Source organism: Mytilus galloprovincialis, chromosome 4 (genome assembly GCF_965363235.1).
Source record: "Mytilus galloprovincialis chromosome 4, xbMytGall1.hap1.1, whole genome shotgun sequence".
In the NCBI taxonomy this organism is placed as follows: Eukaryota; Metazoa; Mollusca; class Bivalvia; order Mytilida; family Mytilidae; genus Mytilus; species Mytilus galloprovincialis.
The window spans coordinates 11,351,791-11,367,960 of NC_134841.1; the positions used below are offsets into that span (position 1 = coordinate 11,351,791).

At 32.8% G+C, this 16,170-nt stretch overlaps 1 protein-coding gene across 1 annotated transcript; it reads right to left on the reverse strand.

The window, feature by feature from the left end:
• Nucleotides 1-13,790: 13,790 nt before the first annotated feature.
• LOC143071343 (chondroitin sulfate synthase 1-like) lies at nt 13,791-15,269 on the reverse strand. Its single transcript, XM_076245592.1, has one exon. It carries the CDS (start codon nt 15,186-15,188, stop codon nt 14,193-14,195), a length of 996 nt encoding a protein of 331 aa, XP_076101707.1. The 5' UTR covers nt 15,189-15,269; the 3' UTR covers nt 13,791-14,192.
• Between the last annotated feature and the right edge of the window lie 901 nt (nt 15,270-16,170).

Consider the following 16,170-nt stretch of genomic DNA (forward strand, 5'->3'; position numbering starts at 1 on the left):
ACTACACTTCCGCACAATTTTTTGATTTTTTGTTTTATTTTGTTTTGTTTTTCAAGATGAAACATGTTAAATTAGATACTACAGTATATGACACAAATTATAATTTGTTAACTAGTATGTTCGTTCAAATCATAAGTGTATAATAAGATGTAAATATTACAATTGATTTTGTTAATTAGATGATGCTTCTAACAATTGCCACTTCTTATCCATTTTTATTTTTTGTGCAAGGGTTAAGAAACATACATTTTCTATATAAATCCAATATGTTAAAGATATTTTGTGGGGAATATGTTCCTTCGTTAACATTTGTATATATAGTATTTAAATAGCAACAATATATTATAAACAGTTTTACTGTTGACAAAATCCTCAGACACACCTTAAATGATTGACTTTTGCACTGAAAGGTCAGATAATGTTATAATTTCTAATCCAGTCAATAATGGATAGCCAAAAATTTTGTGTGACATTACATTCCCAAAATATGTGAAAAATGTTTTCTCTGATTTCTGAACAAAATGTGCACAGTTCAGTTTCTTTGAATACACATTTTTGTAAAAAAAAAAAAAAAAAAAAAAAAAGAATTACATGGTTGTAATTAAAAGCAAGGAGTAAATATTATTTCAATCTTCAATCTGCTTATTCAAATATATTTCCCATTTATTACAGGAAGATAAAGTTAACACTTTATTATCCTCCAAAAATAATTTAAAGACAAATTTACAAGATTTTTATCTACCAATTTTTTATCAATATTATCCAATTTAGAACTTCCTTCTATAATACTTTTCCATCTATTTGGAATTGCACTTATCAGCCCATAAAATTCTACAAAGTAAGTATTGATATTATACTTTTTTTTTAATTCTCCATATGAGAATAATATATCATCATCTGACACCAGATGAATAAAGAATACACATTTTTCAATATATTTAAATTTCATAATCATCTTGACACCTATTTTGATGTTTGGGTTCAGCCATATTGACTGGGCCAGAATATCAGTATTGTTTTAAACTTTAACCTTAATTTGCAACTTGGGGGAAAATGTACCAAAACGTCGTGCCAAACGGGATTGACTTTTTTTGATAAATAAAGCAATCCATCTTGATTCAAGTGTAAACAAATTTCACCCCCAAATTTGTGTATATAACTTAGCAGCAAAACTTTCCAAGGGAAGTAATTTTGTGGGTCTAGCAATTTATTCAGCCAAGACATTTTCACACTCAAGCAAAAATAATAATATTAGGCAAACTTAAGACAGCCATTCACAGTGTTCGGACATAACCATGGTTCTCTTCACTTTATCTGGTTTCCATAAAAAAATGAAAAATATATTCTGTATCTCCTTCAGAACCCCTTCTTTGGGGGGGGGGGATAAGAAGGACAGTAAGAACTTGAACTATTGTTAGAAGTGGTGTAAAATGTCATAGAGAGTCTCATCCATTTTAGCAAGCACAAACCATATACCCAATAGTTTTGTAAACATCTAAACATTGTTTTAAGGACATCTGGTCAACATCCAGGACTAGGGAATAATCGTCAGCATATCGGCTAAACAAAAAATCAGAGTCATTAATTTATTACACCAGCAACATCAGGGTCATTTCCAATAGCTGCACTAAGTAATTCAAGAACTTAACAGAGGATCCCCTTGACGAACCCCCCTTTTCAAAGAAAATAATTCTGAAATATAACCGTTATTTAACACTGCGCTAGAGGAATCACAATAGCACGCTTTAATCCAACTTATCAATGTATGGTCAAAGCCATTAAACTGTAAAGCCTCAAATATAGAAGACCATTCAACCTTGTCGAAGGCTTTTCCAAATCTATTAAAAGTAAAAGTCCAGGAATGTCATCTTCCTCCATCCTTTCAATCAGATCATTAATAAATCCAGTACATTGGCCTATATACCTACCTTTCAGGATGTACTTAGCTGATCTTAGGTAAAATTATATAAATCAAGAATTTAAAATTGATGCTTTAAAGTCATATGAAACGAGTGACTGTTGAAAAATATTGTGTATCCAATTCTTGAACCAATGCATGTATATATCATAAACTGAAGTCTTCTATGCACGATTTTATCATTTTTTACGCAAACATATCGTATAACCGTCAATTTTTTTTCTGTGGGTCTGTTGTGATTTGAAAATATGGCAGCTCATTTATTGTCGTGTTTTGAAGAAAGAGTTTACCGATTGTCACCTTATAGTTAATAAACATCAAAGAAGCATGGTAATTGAGCACGTGTATAACATGTACAATCATATAATAGTTTATTTTAGTGACAGATCCATGCGTATTGCGATCACCGGATTTTTACGAGAAGGGTCAGGCTAAGGTTACTTGCTCACGAAAAATTTGTCGGCGAATTGCTTCCTGAATGCAAGCAATTAAAAAAAGTAATCTTCTTCTAAAAGTGGACAAATTAAAGAATTTTCTTCAGAAAACGTATATTTACATAAGTTAAATAATCAATACTATCTATTTTGTTATAAAAAAAAACCCATATGCATCATTTGTTTTTTAATTTGAGGTTTCATATGACTTTAAGCTAGAAGAGTATTAGTTAAGGATCAAAATAAGCTAAAATATTGATAGGTCATGGAGCTCCTTTTCGAGATATTTGATGTATAAAATATGACTCGGACTTTTACCTTATATTTGCATTGGTATTATTTTGGTCTCAAATCAAAAGAAAGAAAATCAAGAATCGGCTAAAATATTGTTAAATGACATTTTATGAGCTATTAAGTCTTATATAAAAAGATAAATGGATGTTATGGTGCAAAATATTTTACCTTGTACCGTATGGAAAAACACAAAGGAGTCCAAACATTTAACACAAATTCCAAAACCTCACTCAAGTACATCCTTAATACACTTTTTTTGTGTTTGGCTTATTATATTTACCAGTACCTTTTTTAGTCTATTTGCAAGACTAACTGTAGCTATCTTGTAGTCTACACATAGACCGCCAGTTCTTCAGATAACATTGTGACTTACCCTCCTTTTGTATACAAGTTATAATTTCCTGTCTTTGAGTGATGGAAAAATTTTCCATATTTTAAAACCTCAATTAAACATTTTACCAGTGGTATCTAAATGTCATTCCAAAATAAAAAAATGTAAAATTCAACAGTGAATCCATCTATACAAGGTGATTTGGAAATCTTCATACGTTTCAAAAAAGACAAACATTGCTGCACAGTTAAAGGTCCCTCACAGGAACCCATCTCTTCCTCATTAGGTTTTGTAATAAAAGGATTATCATGTTGGAGAAATTTGTCCCTGTGAGTTTTAAGTAACAATGGATTAGAACTGGTATATAATTTTTATGTTTTTGTTCATTTCTAATAATAATGGGATCTGTTATCTCAGTTTCGTCCTCCAAAACAAGTTTGGGAATAATTTTGTATGTGTAAGTGGTTTTTTTTCAAACTACAAAAAAAGTCACTTCCCTTTTCCCCGTTTCCGAAATTGTAAATAGAGCATAATATTTATACAATAAGGGCTTATTTTGAGTTCAAACGCCCGTCATTTCGATTCCGCCTATCTCTCTGAAAGTGTTCGTTCCTCTCTGCTTATTTCATTACGAAAGAGTTATAGTTTGTTCCTGTTTGAAGATAACTCCTTTCAAAATGAATGCTTTGCTCACCTAATATTTGATGTGTTATTTGCTTCACAAAGTCAATATCGTTTATACATATATGTATATCAGGGGTTATTTCAGGATTATAATCACCATGACTATACCTTACATATGTTTGTAAGAACCGGTTGCGTCATAGGAAGCCAATCGGGTGACAAGGAAAAAATGCTTTGGACGTGCATCTAGTGCCCATGATATCTTTTATAAACAGTCCTTTTTCAGAGCCATCCGTATTTAACAAACAGATTCTACCTTTGTTGTACAAACGAGAAATTCTAAGACACCAATTTTCGAATGTTAACTTGTGTTCGTAAATATACTGAAAGGTTAGTGCGTTTTCAATTGGTCGAAAGACCATTTCAATGCTAGTTAGACAGCAAAAATAAAACATGTGTGACCCCTAAGAAGCGATGAATATCCAAAATTGTCAATCATAAAAAGATAAAATAACTTTTTCGGGTTGACAATTTTGAATATTCACCATTTCTACTGGCCATAATTGTATATAAATGCTCGTATCAATTCTAGTTACAAAACGAGTTGTTTTTGTTTTAAGCATTTCCTGAAAGACAACAGGTAACAGTTAAAAAATGTAAAAATACCCGACTTTTTAGAAGTTGGTTTAGATAGCATCTCGCATAGGATAAAGAATGTAAATAAGTCTTAAAATCAACAAACAATAATATTTGAAATTAACAATAGAAAACCTTCAATGGCCGAGGAAAATTGCAATACAAATTTAAATTTTTAAAATACAGATAAACGTACTGGAAATAAAAATTGTTATGATTACCTACTAAAAATAAACGTAGATTGAAGACTCTCCTCAGTTCACACCTTCACATTATAGTAACCAAAGCGGTTTTCACGATAGTTAAACATGTGTGGTAATACAAGGAACATTTTATCAGCGATTAAGATGTCATGATGCATGTTGTTCGTAATGCATATTCACCGATTTACATACAAATTCTCATATTTGATTTATTACATATCAAACGTATATCTAATGGGCAAAAGGCTAACATATTCATATATCATTCGGTTAACAGTTGCTTCACTATTCAACATTCAACATTGAGATGATTTCAAGTATTATTTTTGTTTTGTTAAACAACATTCAACATCGGTTTTCAACATTTAATATTCGTTTTCAACACTCAATATTCGATTTCAACATTCAGCATTTAACAATATTTAGTGTTATAACCATCCCCCCTACTACTTTCTTCACCATTCTGACATTCGATTTCAATGATTATTATTGTTTTTTGTAAATATTCAAACATTTTTCAATACTCAACTTTGTTTTTCAATATTGAAAGTCATATGAAACGAGTATCTTGGGATTTTCGTGATATAGATATTTTTTAACCAATACATGCATATATACTTAACTAATTCCTCCATGTCCGATTTCAGAAGGTTTACACATCTATAACTTATGATCGACAATAAATATATTTTGTAGTCGTTGTTGATAGCAAGTTGATGATTGTTCAACGGAAATAAAATAGTGAAAATAATCGAAATTTGTACTCGAAAAGACTCTGAAATATTTCCGTTTCAAGACATTACAAAACACTAAATACCTTTTAAAGTGTTTTATGGTATCAAGTGGAAAAAAAATATGATACAAATGTATTTCCCGTTTTATCCAATATTGACCCTATCCGAAAAGCAATATAAACTATTAATTTTGATTTCATATTATAATTAGCTGCTACTATTAGATAACTAGGGGTCACATAACATTCTTTATTCTTTATTATTTCACATCGGATAAGAATAAGCTTATCTCATTAGATAAAAAGGGGCCACATGACATTCTTTATTTTTCAGTTATAAATTCCCATCGGTCATTAACAGAACAAAACGGACCGGATCACAGACTTTTACATGATAATGACCGGTGGGGCGTGGTTTCTCTGTTTGAGTTACGTTCCGTAATAAAACGCAGCGATTCAGACGTGTTTACAGTTTACAGTAAGGAAAATGAAAGACACGTCTGCTAGTGCATACAACCCTAATGACCGTTTTGTTACTTTTAATATTATAGTTAACTTTCTTTTGTATTTCATATACTGAAGTGACTTAAAGTTATTTACTACTATGACTCTTTCCTACAGAAATCGCACATTATCTCGAGTTTACTTTCAACAATTTGAATTTAAAACATGGTTTCTCAATGAAATAAACATAATAGTTATGAAAAACTAGTTATTATCGTGATATATGGACAGCCCGTAGGACAGAGGTATTGTCCTGTAGGCAGTTCATATATCACGATAGTGACTAGTTTTTCAATAACTATTATGTAAGTAATAATTTCCATCCGGTTATTAACAGAAAAAAAAACAGACCAGAAAACGGTCGTTAACAGGACTTTTACATGTTAATGACCGGTGGGCGTGGTTTTCCTGTTAAATGAGAAGTTCCTTTAAGAAAACATTTTCCTGTTTTCAATTTTATATTGAAGTTGTTGAATTGTTAACCATATATTTTCGTAAATTTTAAAATTATATTTATTTTGTATTCATAAAGAGACAAATTGCACTTAAATAAATGATAGTTACTTCGCCCTTTCCTATAGAACTAGTACAATAACTCGAGTTTGCTTGGAACAGTTTGAATGTATGAGAACTTTAAAAATATGATTACTCAATGAAACAAACATAACAGTTTTTTAAGATCTGGTCATTATCGTGATATATGGACTGTCCGTAGCGACAGCGACAGCGATAATGACCTCACCAACGGCAAAATTTAATGTAAAATGATCGAATCAATAATTCCTTTTCTTTCTAAACAACTAGCCAACAATGTATGATACTAAACCACCAACGGGCGGGATTGTACTTAATTTTCATTTGATGCAGACGTAATCTTTCAATCAGCTGGAGCTGGCATGTCATTGGCAGCTAGTAGTCCTTTGTGTGTCCGTTTGCATTTGTCCAAAGTCAGGAGACTCAGTCATTTGATAGTTTTGTATTTTGTTTCAATTTTAGTTCACTTATATGTGTTGCATTTTTTGTGTGACGTCCAATGCTTATTACCACAAAACTAAGATCATGTGAGACGTTTGGTGGCAGAACTTTTCCAGCCGTACGCGTAGAAATCTAAAGGCATTAATAAAATAATAGACTTCTGACAAAAGCAATCACACCTTTATATACGACTGAAATTTTGCATTCGTATTATGTTATTGTGTTGTCTGCGTCTGCGTCTGAATATATTTTAGTTCGCAGATAATAACGTGAGTAAAAGAGGAGCGAAAGATACCAGAGTGAAAGTCAAACTCATAGAATGAAAATAAACTGACAACGCCAATGCTAAGAAATAAAAAGACAAACAGGCATATAATAGTACAGAAGGCACAACATAGAAAGCTAAAGACTAAGCAACACGAACCCCACCAGAAAACGGGGGTGATCTCAAGCGCTCCGGAAGGGTGTGCAGATTCTACTCCACATGTTGTACCCGTCGTATTACTTATGTTATTACAAATCTGGTAAATATTCTAATTCGATAGGTCACATTTTTGAAAAGGAAAGGGTATTGTATATACGACATAAAGAACATATCTGATATTATCTGTGAAACAGTTATTCCATAAAGGTCAACCAACTCGTGATGGTGTCCGTTAAATTTACGAAGGGATGATTTCAACTATACCATTCTGAACTCTTGGTTTAATAGCCTCCTTGTGAGCAGCAATCCTCTCTCAAGGAAATCATTATAGGAAATATAAGCCTAGGAATATCGTATCAATTGGGAAGCTGGAATCATCTCTTTTGTCGCAAAGTTTTGTTTTCAACCAACCTTCATTGTCAATTTCTAGATGTAAGTCAAGATATGAGGCAGACTTAAATGTATCTGTAGTATCCTTTATCTCTAGTTCGATTGGATAGATTCGTTCAACATAGTCACCAAAATTTGTATTATTTCGTGAGATAACATCATCTATATAGCGGAAAGTAAAGTTAAATGATATTGCTAATTTCTTATCTTTCTTCCTGAGAAGTTCCTGTATGAAGTCAGCCTCATAATAATAAAAAAAAAAAAACAAGTCGGCAAGAAGAGGGGCACAATTGGTTCCCATTGGAATTCCAACACACCGTTGAAAAACACGTCCTGCAAACGTAACAAATATGTTGTTAATCAAGAAATCAAGCATCTTGATAATGTCAGTTTCAGAGAATATTTTGTTTGATTCAGAGTTATTCTTTATAAAGTATGATTTATCCCTCTCCAAGACAAGATAACTGAATCTACGTTCACACGGTTCCATACTGCTAAAGTATGATAGGGATTGTTTTTGGGAGAGTCAATGTCTAACCGGTTTTGTAATTAGGGGGAAAAGGCATTGGATAGTATTCCTTTTTTTTGGGGGGGGGGGATTATTGTCATAGATTTTTATTAATTAGTGTAAATAAAAAGGGACCAAAAACAAGTCCTTGGTGTTTCAGGACAATAAGTGTTGTATAGAATGGGAAAAAACAGATGTGGTATGGAACCAATGAGCAAACACAAAAGTTTGACTGAACTCCATCGTGGGTAAGGAGAGCAAGTAAATCATCTTTTTTTTTCTTTTCTTTTTTTTCTTTCTTTTTTTTCAATAGTCATGATTTTACATCACATAGCCAGAAATTAGTAGTGCTTTTGCTAATTAATATTTATAATATGTAAATGAGAATTGTACCACGTGATAATAGTTTGAATTGGACTGGCTTGATATCACTAAAATCTTTAAAACACGGATATTATAAATTGCCCGTCACAGAGTCCTTATTTAAAATCACATTGATATTTCCGTAAAGTTGTCAGGCGGTCAAAATCAAAACAATGAACGCGGATTTAGTGAATTTTTCATGTTTTCGTGAGTTTATTCTTCTTGAAATAGGGGCATTTTAACTTTACGTGGTAACCTAGAGTTCAACGACTTCACATACAAGGTTTGCACTTGCTTACTCTTTGGACCTTCAAGTTTCAAATTTCACCCCGGCAACCTGTTTTTCTAATGACCTTGTAAGCTAAGCCAATTTTCAACACGAACTTTGCAAATTTCAGTCATTTCAGCCTGCATTTTTACATTACAATGTTAAAAGCCTTTCGCTTCGATTTTTAAAATAGCTCAGGAACCTTGATTTTTGCAACAACAGTCATTGTGTTACGTTTAAATGGTGTATATTGTTGTGTATATTTATTTTCTGCCCCGGCAACCTGTCTATCACTTAAATTAAAAGTAAAACAGATATTTATTCAAAATTCCCTATCATTTTTATATAATCTCCGTGAACCGTATCCGATTTCTTTAGTATCATATTCAAATAAGTAAAGTGGCGTTGATTTTTGGATATGACCCTTACAGCACCACCTGACTAATAGTCCGACAGCTTTGTGAAAAATTGTGCACATCCTGCTACAAGCATGCACTTTGACATAGATCTTCCTCAACTATTACTCTTTTATTTCAGATAGGGAGGCATTCGAAAAAAAGTCCAAAATGGCGGACATCATACTTAAATCAGCCCAATATCAGAGGCTAGTGAGTGAAAAGGAGTTTTTATCATGCTGCTATAATAATATTTGGTACAAACCTTTGTTATGTACTAATTTTGGATATGATATATAGATCAGATGTCTTTAAAAAAACCCTACTTACGGTAAAATCAAACATTGCAGACATTTTACTAAAATAAGCTTATTTTTTAGGGAGGGTGATTGAAATGTGTTTTGACGTATTGCTACTATCATTAAATTGTGAATGAACCTTTCTTTGATGCTGCTAATGGATACAATGTATAAGACATTTGTCTTTAAAACCCATTATTTCGGTAATATTCAAAATGGCGGATAGCAATATCCTTATTTTATTTTGATATTCAAAATGTAAAGAAAATGTGTGGTTTTATTTTGTGCTGGTCATTAAACTTTTGGCTTTAAGTTATCCTCTAAATAACTCATTCTTTTATACAGTTAATGTTTAAATACAAACTTAACATTTCCGGTAAATAAAACCAATATGCCGTAAATATCAAAGCTGAGTCCTCAGTCCATATCTTCGATGTAGAGTTTTGGATAGATTGATTAAAATAAAATAAAATCACTTAAGTACTAAAACATCTTAAAAATTACTAATTTATGGCCGCAAATACACGTTTATCCACAATCGGAATGCTGATTTTCCTCATTGAGACCTTGGTATTGTTTCTTACATCAATAATGTACTAGCTCCTAATAAGGTGAAGAGGACTCACAAAGAGTTGTCCAAAAGGGTTCCAATGGATCACATTTTCCCCTTCACCATTCATTAGCGTCTGGACTAGTAAGCATAGGAACCAATTCAAAGCTTGTTACTCATCCACATCCGTCATGGTATATTGCACATTTTACATGCTGAAAAACACTAGACCGAGTCGTTCAAATAGCATCAATAAGTCTTTCCTCTTCCAAAAACATGTTTTCTTGCTTCAAAGACCCCATCTGATTAGTTTAATCGATCTTACTACATAACCACGTATCGCTTTATCAATGACATTATCAAATCTATATCTGGTGATGTTGGCTGATCAATCATCGTTCTAAATCATAAAGTCACATCGTTAAACGCCATCCATGTCAACAACGAAGTTCCCTTTCAAGTAAACGTGCATTTGAAAGGTAGATATATATCTAAAGTTTTTCCCACTTTCAAATGCAAGCCAAAGTTCGTCTGCCCCTATGTCACGGAATAACGAAACAGCAATGGCAGCAACATCAGTATCGACTGTTCGAGTCATGACTTAGTTAAGTCTGTGTATCACTGCATCAGACACATGTATCTTGATTCTAGTATAAGCCTCTTTATGTTAACATGTGGTTAAACTTGAAACACCACCATGTGGTGGATAACATAGAACATCCTGAGCATTTGTTGCTACAACTACCTTTCCCTCGAAATCTATTGAGCAAGCCCCTGTGATTGAAGACTAAAAAGTTCTTTCTTAATGTCGTCATATCTCAGAAAACTTTGCCAATTTTGAGAAATTTGTTTTGACCCTGGATTCGTCTAGCTATGTATTCCCTTTTCCCTAAATGTAGCTCTTGTTTCTTGTAGCAGCCTTCAAACTACCGGTATCGTCTAATTACGCATCCGAGACTACATCCACTGTTGTTACAGTTTCAAGGTGTTCATAACGAGTATGCTGATAGGGTATTATGTCCTTACCTTAAAACAAAACCGTGAAACCGTTAAAAGAGTAGATGAAGTCTTGGATGCATATGGTAGTTGTAGCAACGCATGTTCAGGATATTCTATCTGAACCACCATATTTCAAGTTAAATACCATATTCACATTAAAAGGCTGACACTAGAATCATGGTGCATGTGTCTGATGCAGTGAGACACGAACTTAAACGAGTCATTATTCGAACAGTCGTTACTGATTATGCTGCCATTAATGTTTCGCTATTCCGTGACATAGGGGTGGACGAACTATGGATTGTGTTTAGGAGGGGAAAAAGCTTTGGATAAATATCTATCAATGACCTTTCAAATGCACTAGCGATGAGTGATCACACACACATATTGTGATCCATATATTTACCGGTTGTAATACGGTTCTCTGTTTGCTTGAAAGGGGGGGAGACTGCGTGAGAGACATTGATGGCATTTGAAGATGTCACTTTAACATAAAGAATGATAATTGATCCGCCTAAATCACCAGTGTTTACTGTAAGATCGCAAAAACTTATCAGATGGGGTTAGCATGGTTAACAAAGCAAGAAATAACTATTTACGCAAAAGGGAAGGCTAATTAAAGCTACTCCCTCAACTTAGTCTATAGTCTTTTCCAGCATGCAAAACGTACAATATACTAAGACATGTGTTAAGGGGACGAACTTGAAATTAGCTCTTATGCTACCCAATCCAGGCGCTAATGGATAACAAAGGGACAAAGAGGATAACTTTAAAAAAAACTCTTTCTGAGGCCTCATCATTTTGTCAGAAGCTTGCACATTGTGGATGTAAGAAAAGTTGCCGCGGTTGTTGTTAATGTGGAAAATCACGTCCCCCGTGCCCTGCTTCGTGTACATGTGCTGGTGACTGGGAATGAGTATGTTTTTGGGCCAAATAGTGGTAATTTTTCAAATGTTTTAGTCCTTAAGCGATACTATTTTGTTTTAATCAATCTATCCAAAACTCTACATCGAAGATATATGGATTGAGGACTCATCTTTGACATCTACGCCATATTGTTTTTTTTTACCGGAAGTGTTAACTTTGTATTTAAATATAAACTACAGAATATGATTAGTGGTTTAGAGGATAACTTATAGACAAAAATGTAATGACCACCACAAAAAAAACCCACTTTCTTCACAGTTTGAAAAGAAGTTCAATATCAAAATGAAAATATTATATTTCTATGTCCGCCATTTTGAATATTACCGGAAGTAAGGGTTTATAAGACCTATGTCTTATACATTGTATCGGTTAGAAGCATCAAAGAAAGGTTCCTGCACAATTTAATTATAGTAGCAATACGTTAAAACACATTGCAATCACCCTCCCTAAAGAATAAGCTTATTTTCGTACAGTGCCCGCCAAGTTGGATTTTACCGGAAGGACAACTTATAACTATATAATATATTCAAAAGTAGTACATATATTTTGGATTTTACCGGAAGTTAGACATTTTTTTCAAATGCCTCCCTATCTGAAATAAAAGAGTAATAGTTGAGGAAGGTCTATTCCAAAATTTCATGCTTGTAGCAGGATGTGCATAATTCGTCTGAAATATGCTTGTAGCGCTGGACTATCGATATTGGTCCGATTTAAGTATGATGTCCGCCATTTTGGATTTTACCGGAAGTGAGACATTTTTTTCAAATGCCTCCATATCTGAAATAAAAGAGTATTAGTTGAGGAAGGTCTATGCCAAATTTCATGCTTGTAGCAGGATGTGCATAATTCGTCTGAAATATGCTTATAGCCGCTGGACTATAAGGTGTTCCTGGGTTTCAATTATATAACAACAAAAGACTATTGTTTTATCAAGATTTACACAAACTAAAACATATTTTTTTGAAAAAATCTCTTGTTTCTCTCTCTCTCTCTCTCTCTCTCTCTCTCTCTCTCTCTCTCTCTCTCTCTCTCTCTCTCTCTCTTATTTCACAATCTCTTTATATTGAAATATCAATAGATTATTTGATAGAGAGAAAAAAAGGTTTTCATCTTAATGTTAATGTCCCTTTGCATTATCAGGGATGAAAGATCAAAATGTTTACGTTCTAAAGTAACACTTTGGATGGAATGCACAGATAAGACAAAAATACAAACATTACGCATGACAAACATAAAATAAGGAGAATGTTACAAAACACTGTGCATTCACCATTATATGTGGATTATAGGTAAAAGTTATCCACGACTTTTAGGGTTTAATATAACGCAAATGTTCTATAGTCTTGTTTGCAGGAATTTTTAAACATGTTAAACAAGCCAATCAAGTAGCAATGAAAATACAGTTTGTCTTTAAAAAAGGATGATTAGAATCCACAAAAAAAATAAAAGTATTCACAGCACTTAATTACAATTTACTAAGTCATGAATAAAAAGTCCAAAGAGTGTAAAAGTACAAGGTTTCTTGAAATACATGTGTCAGCACCAAACATATTTTTGAAAGTCCTCACTTTCATACTTAAATGAACTTACTTTAAAACATTTCAACAATGAAAAAAATACAATAAAATGATTGGCAGCTTTGTGCATATTAAAGATATATCAACACTTATGGCTATGATATAAAACTATTAACCATGTCGCAAATACAACTGAATTTACAAATATACTGACTTCACACATTAATTAATAAAATACGGATAAGGTTGGATAGTGATGTACAATTTTATGCAGCCAGCATGCATCACCAAATTTTCACAAATCATGTGATATTCTTTTAACAAAACATGAATGCATGTGTGAAAAAAAGGACAATGAGATGTATATTCCTATTCTTATGATCAATAAAAAATGAATGAATGCATAAGATCTTAAACAAGATCAAAATAAGATGAAATTACACGAAATTTCATGAATTATTTTGGCGCATTAACGAATGAAATCGCTCAAGCGAAGAATATTAAAAGGTAGGTGTTCCTTCATTTCTATATTATTGCTTCCACCGTACATCCAGGGTTTTGAGCAAATCAACATAGCGTCTCACTCCTTAATAACGAAATGTCAACGTTTAATTTGACAGTACATAGTAATCAACAACAAAAAAGAACGTTAGGGTAAAAAAATGATAAGGATTGACAAAAACTTTGCTAGTGGTTAAATGAATCATGCAAGGATTATATTTATTTGATATTTGATACTATTATCTTCGTTTAGGTTTTAAAATTACTGCATTTGTCTAATTAGAATCGAAATTATTCATGTACGCCATACATTTGTTATCAATTTTCGCTCGGAATTAATTTCGATTATAACGGCCAAGGTCAAGAGAACATTTTCAACAAACGTATAGCTTGCATGTATTATTTCTTAAAAAACAAATATTTCATAAACTGACTTAACATTATCTCCTTATCATTCTTGTGTAAAATATCCGGTAAACTGAATACAATATTAGAAATCTGCCGTTGCGATCCAAAGGTCGATTTTTCTGTTATTTTACACATCTGGTACTGGTCATTGTTCAGTTTAGTATCACAGATGACTTGATGGAAAACATGGACTAACCGTGGATCTATGCTACGGAATATCGTTAAGTTACTTCCAACAAACTTTGTATTGAGAGCAACGTCTTCTTTTCCCCATCCCTTAATGGACGTGTCTAGCCCACCGACAGATATAAGATCTCGTTTGTAGGTACTAACCATGCCATAACCCATGCTTCTCCAATATCCATGATCAGATGTTAAATTGGTCCATTTAGTGTCACATAAGTCAGAATTGGAACAAATTAATGATGGATTATACTGACTAAAGACTATAGGATAATACACTTGTATATTCTTGATTGTATTATAACGTATTCTTAACAACGTGTCTTTATTAAATAAAATGTCTACATCTATAAAGAAAAGTAGAGAGTCTTCACTTAACTGAGACATTCCTAGATCCAACGCCTTCGCCCTGTTAAATGGACCATCTGCATAAATGATTTCAATGTCGGCACCAGCGTACCTCTTTTGGTATTGACCAACAATACTGATCAGTGATTTAATCGATGATGAATCTGACTCACTACTAAATACAACAATGTGAAGCTGTGTCATTTCCTTGTTTTGAAGACATACTTTTGCATAGTTTTGCATAAATGTTTTGAATACAGGAACTTTGCCTGCCAGTGGCAAAATAAAATGAATGCTTTCCAATAATTGTCGACCTTGACCTAAACTGCTAAATGTAAACGGTGAATTTGATGTTTTGTATTCAATGTTTGAAGAAGCTGTCAAAGGATCCTCAATGAATTCTACTTCCCCAAATGTCTGATGAAGATATACATGTCTTCTTACTTGGGCTGTCATTTCGTCCCCTTTATCCTTGCAGAACGTGAATAACAGATCAAATTTATAGTCAGCACCATGAAAGGGACTAACTCTACGATATCCATACGATAAATCTTTAAAATCTATTGTTTTCCCTTTCTGACGCGAATTTTTGTTCATGATTTGTAAAACTTGATTGATACAATCTGCTAAAGCATGTTTTAATGGTGTATTTATATCACTTTTAGAATATAAATCATGATCAGAAATAAAAGATTTAGACAGGAATTTCCATGCCATGACTTCATCTCTTACTCTTTGTTTATAATTAGTCAATGGAGGATTGATATTTTGTCTTGTGATACTATCTGTTGGTTTCAAAGTGCCTACGTTTTGTTCCATTTGAGTTATCTCCCTTTGTAAATTAAGCTTTTTCTGGTGTAGATCTTGTATATGAGAGGAAAGAAGATAATTCTGTATGCTATACAGATGTCGTTGATCCTTTATTGGGTGTAAAGTTAATGCCTTCCTGGCAATTTTTTCCGTAAGTGTTGTTTTAAATGATCCTTTCTCTTCTTTATAAATATGGTAAAACAAACTCTGCATCTAAAATAGAACAACATGATATTATATATGTAATATTTTTATAAAATAAAAAAATCACAAGAGACAAAAGAATAAAGATGAGAACAATTATATGACGTGATACATTTCTAACCTCTATTACTAATGTTATTTCAACTGATCGGGCAGAGCTTACGTTTTATTTTGTATACGGACAATCTATTTGAAAATGTGTGTGCTAAGGCTGATAGCCGTTATAATAATTATTGATTTATAATCACCTATCAGTGTCACCAAACAGATATACAAAAGAAGTAAGCGTTTGAAAAGGGACGAATAACTGGACACATCATTGATGATTTTATTTCAAAACACCTGTCTATAGATGGACTTCGAACCGTGTAAATCCCGCCTTTCAAGTGAAATAAATTAATACTGACTACCGATTAGCGTTAAT

Coding starts and splice junctions, on each gene's coding strand:
- LOC143071343 (XM_076245592.1), bottom strand. CDS start 15,188: ATGACAGCCCAAGTAAGAAGACATGTATATCTTCATCAGACATTTGGG.